General features: G+C 42.8%; 1 protein-coding gene across 1 annotated transcript in view; it reads right to left on the bottom strand.

Moving 5' to 3' along the window:
- Positions 1–5,552: 5,552 nt before the first annotated feature.
- Positions 5,553–15,721, bottom strand: part of LOC136427361 (cartilage oligomeric matrix protein-like) — a 44,145-nt gene continuing 33,976 nt past the window's right edge. Inside the window, exons 22-28 of the mRNA XM_066416183.1 lie at positions 15,388–15,566; positions 12,932–12,980; positions 10,947–11,143; positions 10,078–10,152; positions 7,526–7,623; positions 6,939–7,078; positions 5,553–6,168 (exon numbers count right to left, since the gene is read on the bottom strand). Of these exons, the coding sequence (XP_066272280.1) occupies positions 6,113–6,168; positions 6,939–7,078; positions 7,526–7,623; positions 10,078–10,152; positions 10,947–11,143; positions 12,932–12,980; positions 15,388–15,566 (794 nt within the window). The 3' untranslated portion in view covers positions 5,553–6,112. The remainder of the gene's footprint in view (positions 6,169–6,938; positions 7,079–7,525; positions 7,624–10,077; positions 10,153–10,946; positions 11,144–12,931; positions 12,981–15,387; positions 15,567–15,721) is intronic.

Genomic DNA, 15,721 nt, shown 5'->3' with positions numbered 1-15,721 from the left:
AACTTACTATGTGTAGGAATGACTAGAAATTGGAGTTTTTTTATTCAAGTTTCAAGCCTCATAAAATGCTCTGGATGCCTTTAACGGAAATAATGTACCGTTGACGTCGCTATCTGTTGGTAGGAAAGTGCCGCCCGACAGCACAGGTCTGCGCATGCTTGCCTAGTTTCCTACAACATGTCCAGTATTGCTTCTTTGTGTCGAAGTAGCCTCTGTGAAATTGGCACGCCTTACCGTTGTTCTCACGTTTTTTGAACGTCTTCTTGCAGAAAATACATAACAGAGAATCTTTCTTTGCGTTTAAGTTTGTTGTAGCCCTTTCAGCGACGGCTGGGAAGGTTTTGGTGTCGTTGGCTTTACGGTGTCTTGCTATTTTGGCAAATGTGTTCGGGCTCATTGTAAACAGTGCCCGATGCGTGACATGCAGACGGTCCATTCTATCATCTTTCAAGGACGTTGGCAAAGTGCGCTCTTCGTTGGTTGGTGTTGCAGGACTTGCAGGCCTGTCCCAAGGAAACTGTGGATGCCGTACCCTCCTAAGATTGTCTGGTTCTGCCCCACCATCGCTAGTTAATATGCTAGGCTTAGAAACCCCAGAGGAACTTGAAGACCCAGTCTCTGTTTCCAAGTCTACTATTCGAGCCAGCCCAAGTTCATGGCCTTTATGGCCTCCTACTTTGAAAGAAGATTGACTGTCAGGGGTGCTATTTCTCGTAGATTCCTCACTACTTTCCTCCATAATGGGGTCCGGAGTACCGAAATCGAGATTGAAGGACAACTTTGTAAAAGTTTGTGTCTTTCTCAGCCGTTGCCTGTGGTTTGGTGGATAGGACTGGGTACTTTTGAACCTCGGTGGTTGTCTGAAAAAGCTTTTACCTGTGGAGGGCGGGTGTGTGTTCTTGTCTCTCATATCTTTCAACTCCGCCAATATTACACTTTTTGTTAAAGAATTGGCGTCCATGGATCTCGACAGAGACCTCTGCTCTAGCTTTAAGGTGTTTATTTCGCTCAACACTTTGCCCATAGCGTTGTCCGTTTCTTGCACCCTGGTCTGTAGTTGCTCTGCTCCTGTCTTGATGAGACGAATATCCTCACAGACGTCACGAGCTGTGAGGTTGAACTCTGCGAGCGTCGTCTGAACGGCACACACCCTTTCCTTGAGTTCAGACATCTCCTTATATGTCACATGCATCTTTGAGGCGTTCGTTTCCAAATCATCTCGGTTCAGTTTGTCCACCTTTGCCTGAACGGCCTCACTCTTCTTCGCTAGGCTGTCTACTTCAAACGCCATCCTGTTCAGAACGCGTTGGAAATTTGGGACTTCTTCGATGTAATGTCGGTTACAGCTTGTCGACAACGTGCCACCTGTAGGTTCCAACATGGACCTGATTTTTTTGTCTGATCTCGGCGATGTAAGTGCTCTTAAAGACAGACCAATTTTAGTGTAACTGGTGTCACTACTGACCATTGGAAATGCCATACCGGAGTCCTTGTGTAGAATTAACGGCAGTGAAGTTTCCTTGTGGGACGGATCTGTGGAACGATGTGCCATCGGTGGGAATGGACGCTGCGGCGCTACTATTCCTTCCGTCTGTCCCAGCATATTCCACCTGAAAGAAAATAGAAGAAGAACTTTATTGCGCGACAATTGTAACTGGTACAATGTGGTGACTTACGCACATGAGAGTTGAACTATTGCTATAAGTGTTGACAAATATGATAACTAATCTAATCTATCTATGACTAACAGTAAAAATTATCTATAGAATAATGTACATGCTGACGCTCTAGAATACAGTCTGTTGGTAACAGTATGCTGTGTCAGGAATGTATGATATTGTCTCGTTTTTGCACAGAGTTATATGATAATATGTTTTATATGATGATAAGAGTATGCTTTCCGTGTGGTTTTATCGGATAGAATTGATAATTCTACATTGGCATTCAAACCTTCAAAGCAACTGTATGTCCTATGAACTGAAGTCTGATGGTAAAAGCCAACAACACCTTTTCACAAATTAGCGTCTAAAATAAAATGTCTGCCAGAAGTTAGATTTGCCGACTAACAAGTAACCAACAAGGCTGCCCTCTTAGCGTGCAACAGTGAAATGAGAGACATCTGCACTGCTCTTAACAACAATCTTTCTCGGGTACGCAAGGCGATTAGATCATCACGGATTCTAGTTTCCCTGTCCCTATGGAGCATAACACTGGCCTGGCTCGTACGCCATACATCAACATTCTAACAGTACCCTACCTCATGAAATGTGCTCTTTTTTCGTCCTCTGGAGTAGGCTCGACATAAACAGGAGGAAAGTCGTCAGTCAGGATGGATTTAAGTAGCCCATTCTCGCCTCTTGGTGTATCTTCCGCCTGTATTTCGAGTGGTTTCATAATGAGAGACTCCGTTCAAAATAGCGTGCGTGTCCTGAGCGGACGCAATATAGATTGGCGTATCAGCGGAAAGGTTTAGATATATGGCCTTCAGTCTCACAAACGATGGGCGATCTAATCAATCAAAGTCGCGTGCGGCCCTCTTACAATCGTTATCATCCAACTCTAACCCTTCCCTATTGTACCGACACAATTTCTATGATTAATTCATTCCTATCACAGACCCATAAAATTGTTTTTGAGAATAATAGAACATGTCCACTGCGAAGTAATGATTACGACAGCTATGACGTAATATGAAGTACAAATTCACGTCAGAAACGTCACGGGGGTGACATCTGCAAAATATAGGACTCTCAATGAGCTAGAAATGGACGATCAAGGACGCACGTAGACAGTGAATTTATCTGTTGCACGTAGGATGTTACGTATGTAACGGCCTTGCCCTTGGTTGCGAGTAGCAACAGTTCAATGTTTACGATGATGAAGGTTAGACATCCAGGTAATACATTGTAAGATACGCCAAAAATGATTACTCAAGCAACTGGATAAGATTTTGAAAAAGTCAGACGTTTCATGATCACATGTACACAGCATGCACTGTGTTTCATCAGTGACTAATGATAGGACTGAGAACACCAGGTTTTATACCAAAACTCTGTATAGATATGTTAATGAGGTTAAGAAAATTTAGGATGTCTTGAAGAAGTCTTTAAAAACAAGATTAATTCAAGACGAAGTTTTATGGCAATAGTTCAATGTTTACATCATGTGTACGCCATCTCACTTATTCAAATGGTATTCCCAACATGGGTGATCAATTCCAGTTAATAAATCATGTTTACTTGTTACCGGAGTATTTGCGATTGCAAAATTATCATTTGAAGAAACGTAAAGCATTATCTACTTCTACATCAACTGGCATGGAACTTAACAAGTCCGTTAATCTTGTTTTAACATAATTTGAAGTAATTAGCTATCTATCAATCAAAAATCGTGACCATAGCTTGTCCAGAACACGAGATCCAGCTGCAGTACCATAGAAAGTCGCTAGAGGGCCCAATGTCTGATCCGATTTCGAGGTCTCATAAACAACTACCCACATACAAAATATCAAGACAACACACCAAGACATTCTTGAGTTATCGTGTTGAGGGACAGACACAGACAGACAGACAGACAGACAGACAGACACGCACACACACACACACACACAAACGAGAGAACGAAAACATAACCTTCAAAGGTAATAAAATGCAAACTTAATTTAATATGAAGGTAATGCCGCTTACTCAAGCAGCACCCGATCTAGATTCAGGAACTTCCCGATCAATAAAGTGACCTTTCTAGCCTTGTATGTCACGCACAGTGATGGTGATTTGCGTGACTAAGATTTGTGGGCGATATTGTGGCGGACTGGCATCTCGTGTGACCTATAGACTTGTTTACTACGGAGCATGCAGTCACATATAGCGAAAAATAGGGCAATATTCATAGCAGTAGTCAGGGAAACGTTGACACAGACACGTGCACAGTGCACTCGTGTAAAATACTAAATATTCACAATGCTCTCTATTTGAAACTAGCCTTGCTTATCATTTGCAGAAGGGCAAGCTTGCTCAAAAACCTACAATTTTAATTAAAACACTGTCATCTCTCTTCAATAGATCCTAAGAATTTCAACCGATTCTTTGCTGCCTAGTAGAACACGCTAAGACATTATAACGTAGAAAGACTGAGCCACAAAGCTACTACAGAAACATAGAATACCCCGCCATAATTTATGCGGCCTCTGTACGCGAAGGGCTCGACTCGTAGAGGCCTCACAGTTGAACTCATGGTCTCAATTAATTGGTAACTGGAAGACCCCGGTTCACTTCTGGGTCAGGACATCTCGGTTGGGGCTGCACTAGTCTTTCGGAAGGGACGTATAATTGGGGTCTCGGGCACGTTAAAGGGAAAGAGCTGGTAACCACTGCCTGTTAAAATAAACCCTGCTACTGAAACGGCAAGGGAAGTTGCTGACATCCCAATAGCCCCATTGGTGTCACTAAGCACTACAAGGGTCTGAACGAATACTTTATGCGCTCACATCGAAGTATCAATCATCTTCATGTGAGTTATTTTCTGCAAGAACAACAATGACGTAATCCAATTAGACTTATTAAAGAAGTAAAAATGAATACTTATTACAGTATACCACAAAGTGCCCACTAGTCCCGTGTGCGTCAAAAACATTCAGTATTCTACTAAATTCCCCAGGTGATCCTCTATTTTCTAATTATAATTAAATCAAACAACCTCAGCCTATGCCTGAATACAATGTACCTGACAAGGTCTGACAAAAGTTAGGTTACACAAATAATGTCAGGGGGACTAAGAAAAACTTGTCTTGTTCCTTTATATCTTATTAACAACTGGCCTTCTTATTGTGCTTAGCCCCCCTCATTTATGCCAAAAATATTCACGATGAAGGAAGTGGGTATACGTATAGGGAATACATGGGTAGGGTCTGTACGGGTTTAGTAAGTTACATATCATTTTACAAAACACACCTTGTGTAATTCACCATAAGCGGAATTCTGTGAAAAGTCGGCTGATTTTGTATTCATTGATACATACTCTAGGGGAAAATAACACTCCCTTCTAGAGTTTAGGACTCCTCTAAGTCCTAAACCATTCGCATTGAACACCCTGACGATAAATTAAAGCACTTTCATTTATTACATATCATCTATGCACACATCACATACTATACACGTCAGATGATGTAACCATATGCCTTGTATAGCAATGTGTCAGAAAGTGTTAGAAAGTCGTTAGAAACGCTATGTTATACTTATACATGTAGATGGTCTCTTAAAGGAGTTATGATATTCAATTTGAGACAATAATACAGAAGGAACTGGTTATAAGAAATAGACCACAGACATTACTAAATCATGATATGCCACCTCAACGAACAATACTGACTATCCACTCGTTCTCATTTAAATGTACACATTTTGTAACTTCCTTACAGTTAAAAGTAAGACGTTTCTGACATTGAGATTTAACACATATAAGGTGCCAAACTGTCGTTTTTAAAAGCCAGAAAAGATTTAAGTCGTCTTAAAAACGACAGTTTGGTACCTTATATGTGGCAAATCTTAATGCCAGGAACATCTTACTTCAAACGGTAACGGAAGTTACCAAATGTGAACATTTAAATGAGAACGAACGTATTATACCTGTGGCATTGTTTTTATTTCATTATTAGCATTAAAGATATATCATTCAAAGCATAAATCTTACAAACATACTAATGGATGTCTAATATTTGGATCTAATAAAGAAAAGTATAAAACTATGAAAAGAGTCTTTTTCAATGAATCACATATATCCATAGTTACGGATACCATCATCATACATCAAATTCTTACATCTAAAAAGGCTGTTGCCATAAATAGAATGTATCCTAATCAATGGTTAGTGTGCTTTCTCGACTTAAGAACCATAACCCAATATGAGCTGCCTGTCACGTCAAAATCAATAAAGCTGACATTTATTGCAGCTTAATTTTACCATGAGAATACGTCAGACACAAAATAGGATTAACGAAACTTGGTAAAATCGACCTGTCTGCATGTTACATGGGAATGTCATTCATAAACAGAAAACCGAGTCGACATTGAAGCCCAGGGAGTTGTTGGTTGGATGTGTTTAGAGATGTTGCAGGTTAGTAGTAGCCTCTGCCGTAACTCTGGCCAGTTGTGAACGCATCGGGAAGTGTGTCTGTCAAAAGAAATCAACACGACGTTAGATAATATGGACATACTATTCTACACAAGCAAGAAACGAGAACCCACCCTCCGGTAGACACGGTTCTGGCGACGTCGCCACCAAAACAGCTTCAGCCAATCAGAGGGTTTGCTAAACCTCATCTTGAGCAAAAGCGCAAAGGACGCTGGGAAGCTATCAACCAATCAGGTTACGTCTCACATCGTTACTTTACGTTCAGAACAAATTAACCGCCAAATTGTGCCAAATAAGGATAGCTCATTAATTATTAATGAGCAACTGTCAGTAACGTCGCCAGAACCGTGTCTACCGGGGCTAAAGAACAGGGCCCCTACGCGAGCGAGCCAACGAATCGAGCGATAGGGGTCCTGCTTTTATAAGGGTTAACTCAGATCAAACGAACATGACATAAAGTGTGGTTCCACACATACATGTAGAACATTGTTATGGACTTTCGGAAGTGTAACGCTAGATCTACAAGTAACTGAGTTTCAAATCAATGAGGGAGGGCTTTATAAACCAAGCGGCTTATAAAAGCAGGAAAGAGCTCTATATACCAAGAAAGCATACTGTGAATTTTTGAGATAATCATAAAGAATGACAAGCGTAGATCTGCGACGACGAATCAAATTAGAAAAACTAACTTTAATACGGAATGTATGTGCGAAAGTAGTACTAGTAGTTTTCCTGGATACCCGTTGATTTTAATGAAAGATTTTGACCAATCATATGATCGCTTAGAGACGTGATAAAAAGGGACGTACCGTTACACGTGTAGGTAAGGTCAGACCAAATGATCTGTTCCTGTGAAAAGCAGAAGACACCCAGTCGGCCTCCCCTCATGGTGGTATCAATGATTGTTCCCGAGTCGGCCACCAAATTCGCTCCCTCGTACAGGCGCACCCTGGTAAAAATCATCAACATTACAGCGGATAAGTCTTAGTTCGGCATGAATGTCCAAACTAGATTAAACCTGTGGCACGGTTGGTATTGTTGACATAGAATCTACAGGTTCTGTGTTCAAATCCCTGGTAAGCCCTCACTTCACTTGGATGAAAATGAGTACCTAGCTCCGGTTAGAGACGTCATCTCGGACGTTTAGAACCCACAACACTTACTGGAAAGAGTGTGTGGATCAAACCTTACAGTCCGGTCTTACGTGGCTTATACTTACTGTAAAAAAACTGCATCTAAAGGCCGTTTACCGGTAATGCAAAACAAACAAACAAACAAACAAAATAACAAACAAATAAAAAGTAATTTGTCCATGAAAATGTTGTTCCAAATGAATATGCAACTTACAGGAATGATATAGAAGTTCCACACAGCCTGACATCTGTTCGCTACCTACCTGATGTACCCAACACTCGGCCTGTGCTCAAGTTGCCAGCGGTAAGAAGCCTTGTCCTTCCATCCAACATTCCTGGGGTCCTTCCACAGAAGTCTCACCTACGAAGACACAAAATTACATTGATAAACCATTTGGCGCAATCGGTAGGGTGTTTCGCCCAGAACCGAGAGGTCCCGGGTTCGAAACCCCGATATGCCCCGATGCTGTGCCCTTGGGAAAGGCACTTTACACGACTTTCCTCACTCCACCCAGGTGTGAATGGGTACCTGACTTCAGTTGGGAAGGTCATATTGAGGTCATCTGCTGGCGCCGAATAGCAGCCGCTCAGACCCTTAAGCCGGCGTCACAATTCATGCGAGCATCGGCCGATTTTGTAGATCGCCGGAAGCTCGCCGAATTCCAAATTCGCCCGAGCGTCGACCGTATTTTTCGCTGAAAACCTGCCCCGTCACAAATTGAACGGAGCTCGGGCGACGTCCGTCGAACACTAATAATCATAAATCCCACATAAGACGGTACCATCTCTTGGACACGGACGAAGTCAGAATCAAATGGCCTGGTAATAATCCCAAATTTCGACCAACTTTACTTTCTGAGTTGTGGCAAATCTGTAGGGCACGAGTGAAGTAAGTGGGCACACTGAAAATGATAACATAAACAGGAATTTTGTTATAGGCCAATCAAAATACAAGCGCAGGAGCCACAAAGTCAACAGATCAGTCGTTTAACCCCGATCCAAACATCTTCACCAGATAGAAATCGACCGAAGCTCGGGCAAACGCCGTCCGAGCTTCGACCGACCGTTGATAAGCCTATCGACGCCCTGCCGACGCCTGGGCGTGCCTCGGCAGACAAACATAGATCTATAATGACTCAGTGGACTTTCAACTAGTCATTTTGTGGAGAAAAAACTTAGGAAGTGAAGTCAAACCTCAAAAGTCAAGCCCCAGTTCATTAATATACAAATTGAAACATCCAAACCAATACCAAAAAGAAACAAGAAGCATTGTCTTCGGTGTCCACATTTTATCTATAATAATTTTTTTGTAATGTAAATTTAACTTTGCATTGAATTGTCTTTCATTAGAAAAGTTTGGCAGCATTCTTTGACAAGTTGATATTAGTATTTAGTAAATATTACAGTATCATTTATCATCTTATGTTATAAACATTTATCATCTTATGTTAAAGTTCTGCCGAGGCCCGTCCAAGCTCCCATCGACACCTGCACAACGCTCGCCCGAAGCACGCCTTACTTTTCATGAGTCGGCCGGAACACTGACGACGGTCGTCCGATTATTGAAGAGTTCGGGCGACCTCCGACCGACCAAAAATCGGGTCTAAAATCCTCGGATGCCCGCCCGAATATTGGCCGAGCGCTGGGCGTTGCTCGGGCGAGCTACGGGCAAACTGTTGACGAGCTGTGCGAGTTCAAAAATCGTCGCCGAGGCCTCGCTGAATTTAAGCGCAGCTTCCAGTGACACGCGAACGTCGGCCGAGCTCCGAAAATTCGCCCGAAGCCCGTAGAATCGACAGGACGTCGGTCGTACTTCGGCCGAAAATCGCCATTTGGAGCTCGCCGACAAGTCGGCCGAGCAAAATTGTTGATTTGTGACGGGGGCTTAACGACAGTTCCACAAAGTGCAAGTGTGGAGCAAATATGTATCTGTTCTGTATTATATGATTGTAAACCCTGCAGCAATTCAGCACTGGCTGCCATTGCTCGGGTAATTTCTGACCAATAATCCATTATTTTCATTATTTCTCATGCCTACAACTGTTATAATGTTGTATTGCAAACTACTTGTAGCATGTATCATACAATTATGACGTTCAGACTACTTTTTTTACCGACCACTCCCCAACCAAGGTCGGCGCTGGTTGGGAGAAGCCTGGAATCTATCCAATTCTAGTACCAGTTCGCTCCCCTGAACGGATCCCTACAAAATACGACTCTCCCGACTTTGACTTATCAAAATTCATTGTCAGCTGGCGCAGACGACTAGGCAACGTCGCCGACCAACTCCCGGCCACAGATGACCTTGCTCACGACTACCTCCCAACCATGGTTTGGAGAAGGTTTGGAGGCCATGGTCGGCTATGTGTACTCTTCAAGCAGAGGAATGGATCCCGCTGTTTTTTGACGTGTTGTACGGCTTGCTAACTGGCGACATAAAGAAAACGGGACAAAATAGAAAGTCCAACAAAAACGCCTAAAAACACGTCAAAAACCAGCCGGACCCATTCCTCTACTTGGAGAGTAGGCTATGTGTGACAGGCACGTTAAAGCCCCCCCCCTCTCACTGGAATCGCGGCACGCTGGCGGCGTCGCTGCGTCCTAAACTGGATTTGTGTTACCCTTGACTTTATAATGGGAATATCATTCAAAACGTACAAGTATGACAAAAAGACAACAAAACACACAAAGCGTGAAAAGATCAGTTTTTTTTGTCGATGAAATTCGTTGAGTGCTTTGTCAATTCGATCGATCGGCCGCAGCGATGCCGCCAGCGTGCCGCGGGTCCAGTGAGAGGGGGGCTTAAGGTACTGACCTGAGACTCTGTGTCTCCTGTGTTCCACAGTGCGTTTCTCAACATCTCCCCGGGACCGGTGTTCGACTTGACGGCCTGTTATGAAAAGTGAACATAAAAGAGTAGACTATGAAATTCATCAATTCACATGGACCTTTCAAGCAATAAGATATTGTGAAGTATAATAATTCACTCACGTGAGTTCTCTTGCATCAGTGCATAGTTGAATTCATACATGTCGTCTAAGTTTAGTGTGCTTTGAACATTTTTGAGGAATTATTTTTATTTTTTTTACAAACATCAGAAAAAACCATAAGGGATCTATAAGACAGAGAGTTGATAGTGTTCGTGGCAGAAACCTTAAATGAATGAATGGCTGGTTTATTTCATTAATAAAATCACAATAAAATCACACAATCAATAACATGCCATTGCAGCTACACAAGCACTGATCAAGGCATGGTTTACAGTTACAAAACGTTTTATGTACAGGCAAACGAGAACAGTTATTCGGTAACTGGATAAGAAACGGCAGCGTGGTGTTCCTAAACCTAAAGCTGCGGTCCTGGCTATGCAACGATTCCTACACATCGAAGATGAGTGTCGTTGAAGAGGTTCATCAGTCACGTATAATAACAGTTACAAGAATATTCCTCAAACAGTGACTTAAAAAGGTAGCGAAATACGCACCTCCAAATTTTCACAAATCTTTACAAGTCTCGGCCTAGTCTTGTGTTCTCGCGAAACTAGGTCACTCCCTGAACAAAACGTACAGAAGACGTCGAAAATTTGGAGGTGCGTATTTCACTACCTTTTTAAGTCACTGTTTAAGGAATATTCTTGTAACCAAAGATGAATGTGCTTTGAATATTGCAAGTCTAAGTTTGAACCTTAAGCTGAAGCCCAGGCTCTGCCACGGCACGGAAGGGCGTGGCCTGCCAGTAGGTCTGCTCTTTCTGTTTCCACATGACGACATAGAAACTGCCGCTGTCTTGGTACGAGAAGATGAAGCCTGCGTAGTCGTCATCAGTTTCTGTGTTGACGTAGAAGGTTCCACTGAAGTCCACGCCGTTGAAACCTGTGAAGCCTGAAAACACACACACAGGGTGTAAGGTGGATGCTCAATACAAACGTTGCTCAAGTAGCTGGATAATTTGTGAAAACAGGTAGATGTTTCAGAGAGCTCCGGCTTCCACCACAGTATAAAAGTTGCTCAATTAAGTGAAAATGTTTCAGACAGCGTCCGCCGTCTTCCGTCACTGGATGTCTAACCGTCATTGACGCAGTAAGGCGGATCAAATGCATTTTCGTAATACTCCTGTATTGTATGAAGCGAAGGATAAGCTTAATGCCTTTAAATTGACTAACAGAATTTTTCGAGTTACCGACGAAACAGGACGATGCAAGACCGCAGGAAATTCACACGCCTAGTCCTATTTTTCAAATCAATCAATACTCTAGTTGCCATACCTTACTAAGACCACACTCGAACAGAACACGAGGACACTCACATCGCTTCCAAACCCATTACTGAAGGAGGGAAATATACAGGGCGAGCTACTTTCCTAGAACAATTCAGGAGTGGAACTGCCTACCTGCCAGCGTAGTGACATCAAGATCAGTCAACAAGTTTAAGGTGGGGTTGGCCCAGCACCCCCTCCCCACCCCCCAGTAGTTGCATATAATAGCTAACGTAACATGACCTATTTACGTGCAGGAGTAGTTTACGTCCAGATTGGGTCATGTCCACATGTCGCGGTGTATTAGGCCAAAGCCTGTTCTCATGAGAAACAAAGAACGTCATAAGTATGATCCTCAGCCATCTCTCTCTATTATACAAAACATTTAAAAGGGTTTACGTCCAGCGACATAAGCTCCTGAACCAGTAACAACAAGTTGCACGGAAGCGTCATGCATGACGCATTTCATATGTAATTCGACACCGCGTATTCCATCATGTTTTTCTAAGTTACACGATAGCTAGTATCTTTTAAAAGGAGCTGACGTTAAACCTTTCTTTGATATGCAGACTATCCATGGTGATTCGAGGTTTGAAACTCTTGCCAGTTTTAGGAAGGTTTGATACAACCTAGCGACCCCCCCTCAGATGATACATTTTTGTACGACATAACATCATGGCCATGCGTTTATCACGTGAACGACAGACCATGCATTTTCTTGTTAGAAGAGCTGATATTTCTACCCATGGGTTAAACATTTGGCTCTGTCCGCGCGGTTTTAGGATAAATAACGTTTTGAATAAATCGGACGTTAACTGGTCATGTTACGTTAAGGTGGCCATCACTGCACCATTTATTTTCATTTTTGTTCATGTTGTTGTTCCTTTCATTACCGTTAGTTTAGCTTTAATTTTGCACTTTTTGTGGAGCACCACCACCACCGGCCGCCTTGTGCGTGCACCCTGGGCGTGATACCCACTCCGGGTCTTGCCCAATAATATAGATAAGATAAATAACAATTATGTCCAGGTGTATTCACCTTTCCTAAAGGTACCTACATCTCAAAGATGACATCCGCAGCTTTTACGGTAAGGGAAATACAAGTTTATGCAAAGATTATGCAAATCAGGTCCTCATTAGCATAATTTATTGCCAGGTGTATTCACCTTTCCTATAGGTACCTGCATCTAAAATATAGCATCCGTACACTGTAACATAAGGTACATATAACTTTCTGCAATGCCATTAGTAGAGCTACCACCGCACATCTACTTGGTTTTTGGCAGAAGAAGAAGAAAGAAGAAGAAGAAGAACAGGCAAGCAAAAACAGTATATTCCCTTCCCACTGGAAGGGGAATATAAAAATACATCTTTCGGCATATCGAAATTGTTTGTGATAAGATGATGCTACTCACCGACGGCCAGACCCGGGTCACTGTTCATAGTCTGCACAATCTCCCGTCCCTGGTAGACACGACAAAGGCAAATGACAAACTGTTATGAGCACCAAACAATGTCAACAGCAACAACAACGACAGAAACAACAATCAACGTTAAAAAATAGAATTCCTTTACTACTAAAAAATAATACCATGGAAGTAAGTACAGATTCAGATACATGTATGCAAACCTAGGTCAAGTATAAAATGCATCTATTCCGTCATATATGATAAGGATGATAAGGATGATGATATAGTTGACGGTCAATATGAAGGCGTCGTCTCCAACCAGCTGATGCTGGGTGTTTCAATGGCTGTACACGTCGGCGTAAAGCTCCATTACTCGAGGATTGTAGATCTCTGTTAACATGCTCACTCGCCCCTTGCATCACTGCAGGACAGCCTGTATCCTCAGTGTTACTTCCAAGTAGTCCACTGTGTTCTGCTGCAATGGCATGAACACCCTGCAGCTGCAATCAGTCTTTCTTCAAATCCCTCCGCCTTGTCACTGCCAGACCGCTGTACAATGAGCGCCTGAGCGCAGTTCTAGTGTCAAGTACTTCATGTAGCAACTTTCCTTCAGCAGATGACATAGTCAGTGGCTCCTCCTCTCGCAGATCTCAAGTTGTGACGAGAAATCTTCAAGGAAAGACTACCAGGAAGTGACGTATTGACGACCGAACTTCAACAGAGCATCTTTGTTTCCACGCGAGAAGATGTTGAGAATGGTGAGGCCCAGCTCAATATTGATCGACCTCTGTAATTCCTTCCAACCAACTGACTGTTTTGGTTGGTGTTATATTAGTGACAGTGCTGTTGTGAGCTTACGGCCGTTACGTTAACTTATTGCACGTGTGATTGCATAGATGTTGTTGTGTTGACTTTAAAAGGCAGTGAAAGCGTCATACTGCAAGAGGTTGTAAAAAAACAAAACATTGTTACCTCTCTTGGGGTGCCTGTGGTCCACTCCTCTAACGACATGTACAAAGCCACCCTTTGTGAGTTGTTTCTCCTTGAAACTTACCGCCTTACGTAACGTAACGTAACGCAACGTAGCGTTACGTAGCGTAACTTATTCTAACAGCGCCTTCGCCATATTCAAACTCTGTATACCTGGCGTTCTTTAAAACTTCGTTGTCAGCCCAGAAAAATTATTAACTGTCTACAACTAACAGTTTCATGGTGCAGTCGATTTTCACCGTCAAAGGTGTCAATAATGTCAGCATCGTTACGGCGTTAGCAGTCGCCCCTATCATTGTCTGATGACTCAATGGCGTCATTCAAAGACATTAGTTAGTCAAAATCCTCCCACACCATAAGGTGAATAGTGCGGTGCCCATCCCCGTTCATCCCCGTTTCATAGCCCTGGGCCACACTGTGGTGCAATTACTACAGAAGGGGGCTAGTCCACTGGCAGTGGAGTGTGTTTAACTTCTATACTGTTTATGTACAGAAGTATGTACCGTTTTCATAAAGTCTTTGGTATGACTCAATGCGCCTCTTGTCCAGAGGTGTCCTACCCGGGAGTTGAACTCGGTCCAAGTAATTTGAACCAGATGTGGCTAGTAACAGAGGCGCAGACCACTACACCACAGGGTCACCCCCATTCAAAGACATACAAACCTATAGAGCTACCTAAAACGCCAACAGTGAACACATGTCTGATTATGTTGGGGGGTGGGGGTGCAATTAATATTGCCATAGAGGGCATATAAAAATTAGCGACGGTATTCAATACAGCCGTTAGGCCATGTTGATTTGATTATATGAATGACATCTGCGCGCGCATCAATTTTCGTCCGTTTCCAAAAAAAAGGTTTTCGGCCATACTGTAAATCATACAAAGCAGCAAAAAATATATGCTGTAAATGGCAAAAAAAATACTTCGGAAAACGTAACATTAAAAAAAGTGAATTTTTAAAGTCAAAGAATAAGTTTTGAAAGATCAAAATTGAATAATTTATATTTGGGTATACCATACTCCGTGTGCCTAGTTTTGTTCAACCTTCCTGACCACATAGATTTAAGAATTCAGAATAAAGCCAACTTTTTTTTGCGGAACTTTTTTTATTCGCACGCTCACGTCAGTTTTGGGGTCCCCAGAGGATGTCATCTAAATAATCAAATAAACATGGTATAATAAAAGCAAAAGCAAGCCATATCGCAACACGGTTAGAAGCAAACTCACCTCGTTCAGAACAACCCAGTTGGGGTCTATTTGAGCTTCTCCTTCAGGGTCCAGTACAACCGTCTGGAAGGCACGGAAGTCTGTCTTCTGAATGGCCGCGTTTTGTGGACACACGTCAATCCAGTTCACCACGTTATCGTTATCGAAATCATCTTCGCAGGCATCACCGACAAAGTTGCCTGTAAACAGAGACTCACGTGTTAATTAAGAGTGAAACAACATGACAGAACTTGTAAAGTTTTACCTCGTTGAGGATGACCCAGTTAGGATCGATTTGAGCCTCCCCTTCCGGGTCCAGCACGACTGTCTGGAACTCCCGGAAGTCCGTCCGCTGGATGTTGAAGTTCTCGGGGCACACGTCTATCCAGTCCACCTGATCATCGTTGTCGTAGTCGTCCTCGCAAACGTCGCCTTTTCCGTTCCCTAGAAAGCAGCCGGAACAAGTCGCCTACCAACTACACTGGTCAAGGCGTCTAGACCTAACCGCTACCTTTCGTGCGATACGAGGGGGTACAATAAGAAACTCCAAAGGGTGTGGTCAACTTGAAGTCAATTCAGTCGCTGGTAAGAATGTGAAA

The sequence above is a fragment of the Branchiostoma lanceolatum genome, chromosome 2 (assembly GCF_035083965.1).
Source record: "Branchiostoma lanceolatum isolate klBraLanc5 chromosome 2, klBraLanc5.hap2, whole genome shotgun sequence".
NCBI lineage: Eukaryota > Metazoa > Chordata > Leptocardii > Amphioxiformes > Branchiostomatidae > Branchiostoma > Branchiostoma lanceolatum.
The sequence above is the reverse complement of the archived record's forward strand: the minus strand, read 5'-3'. Positions and strand labels throughout refer to the sequence as shown.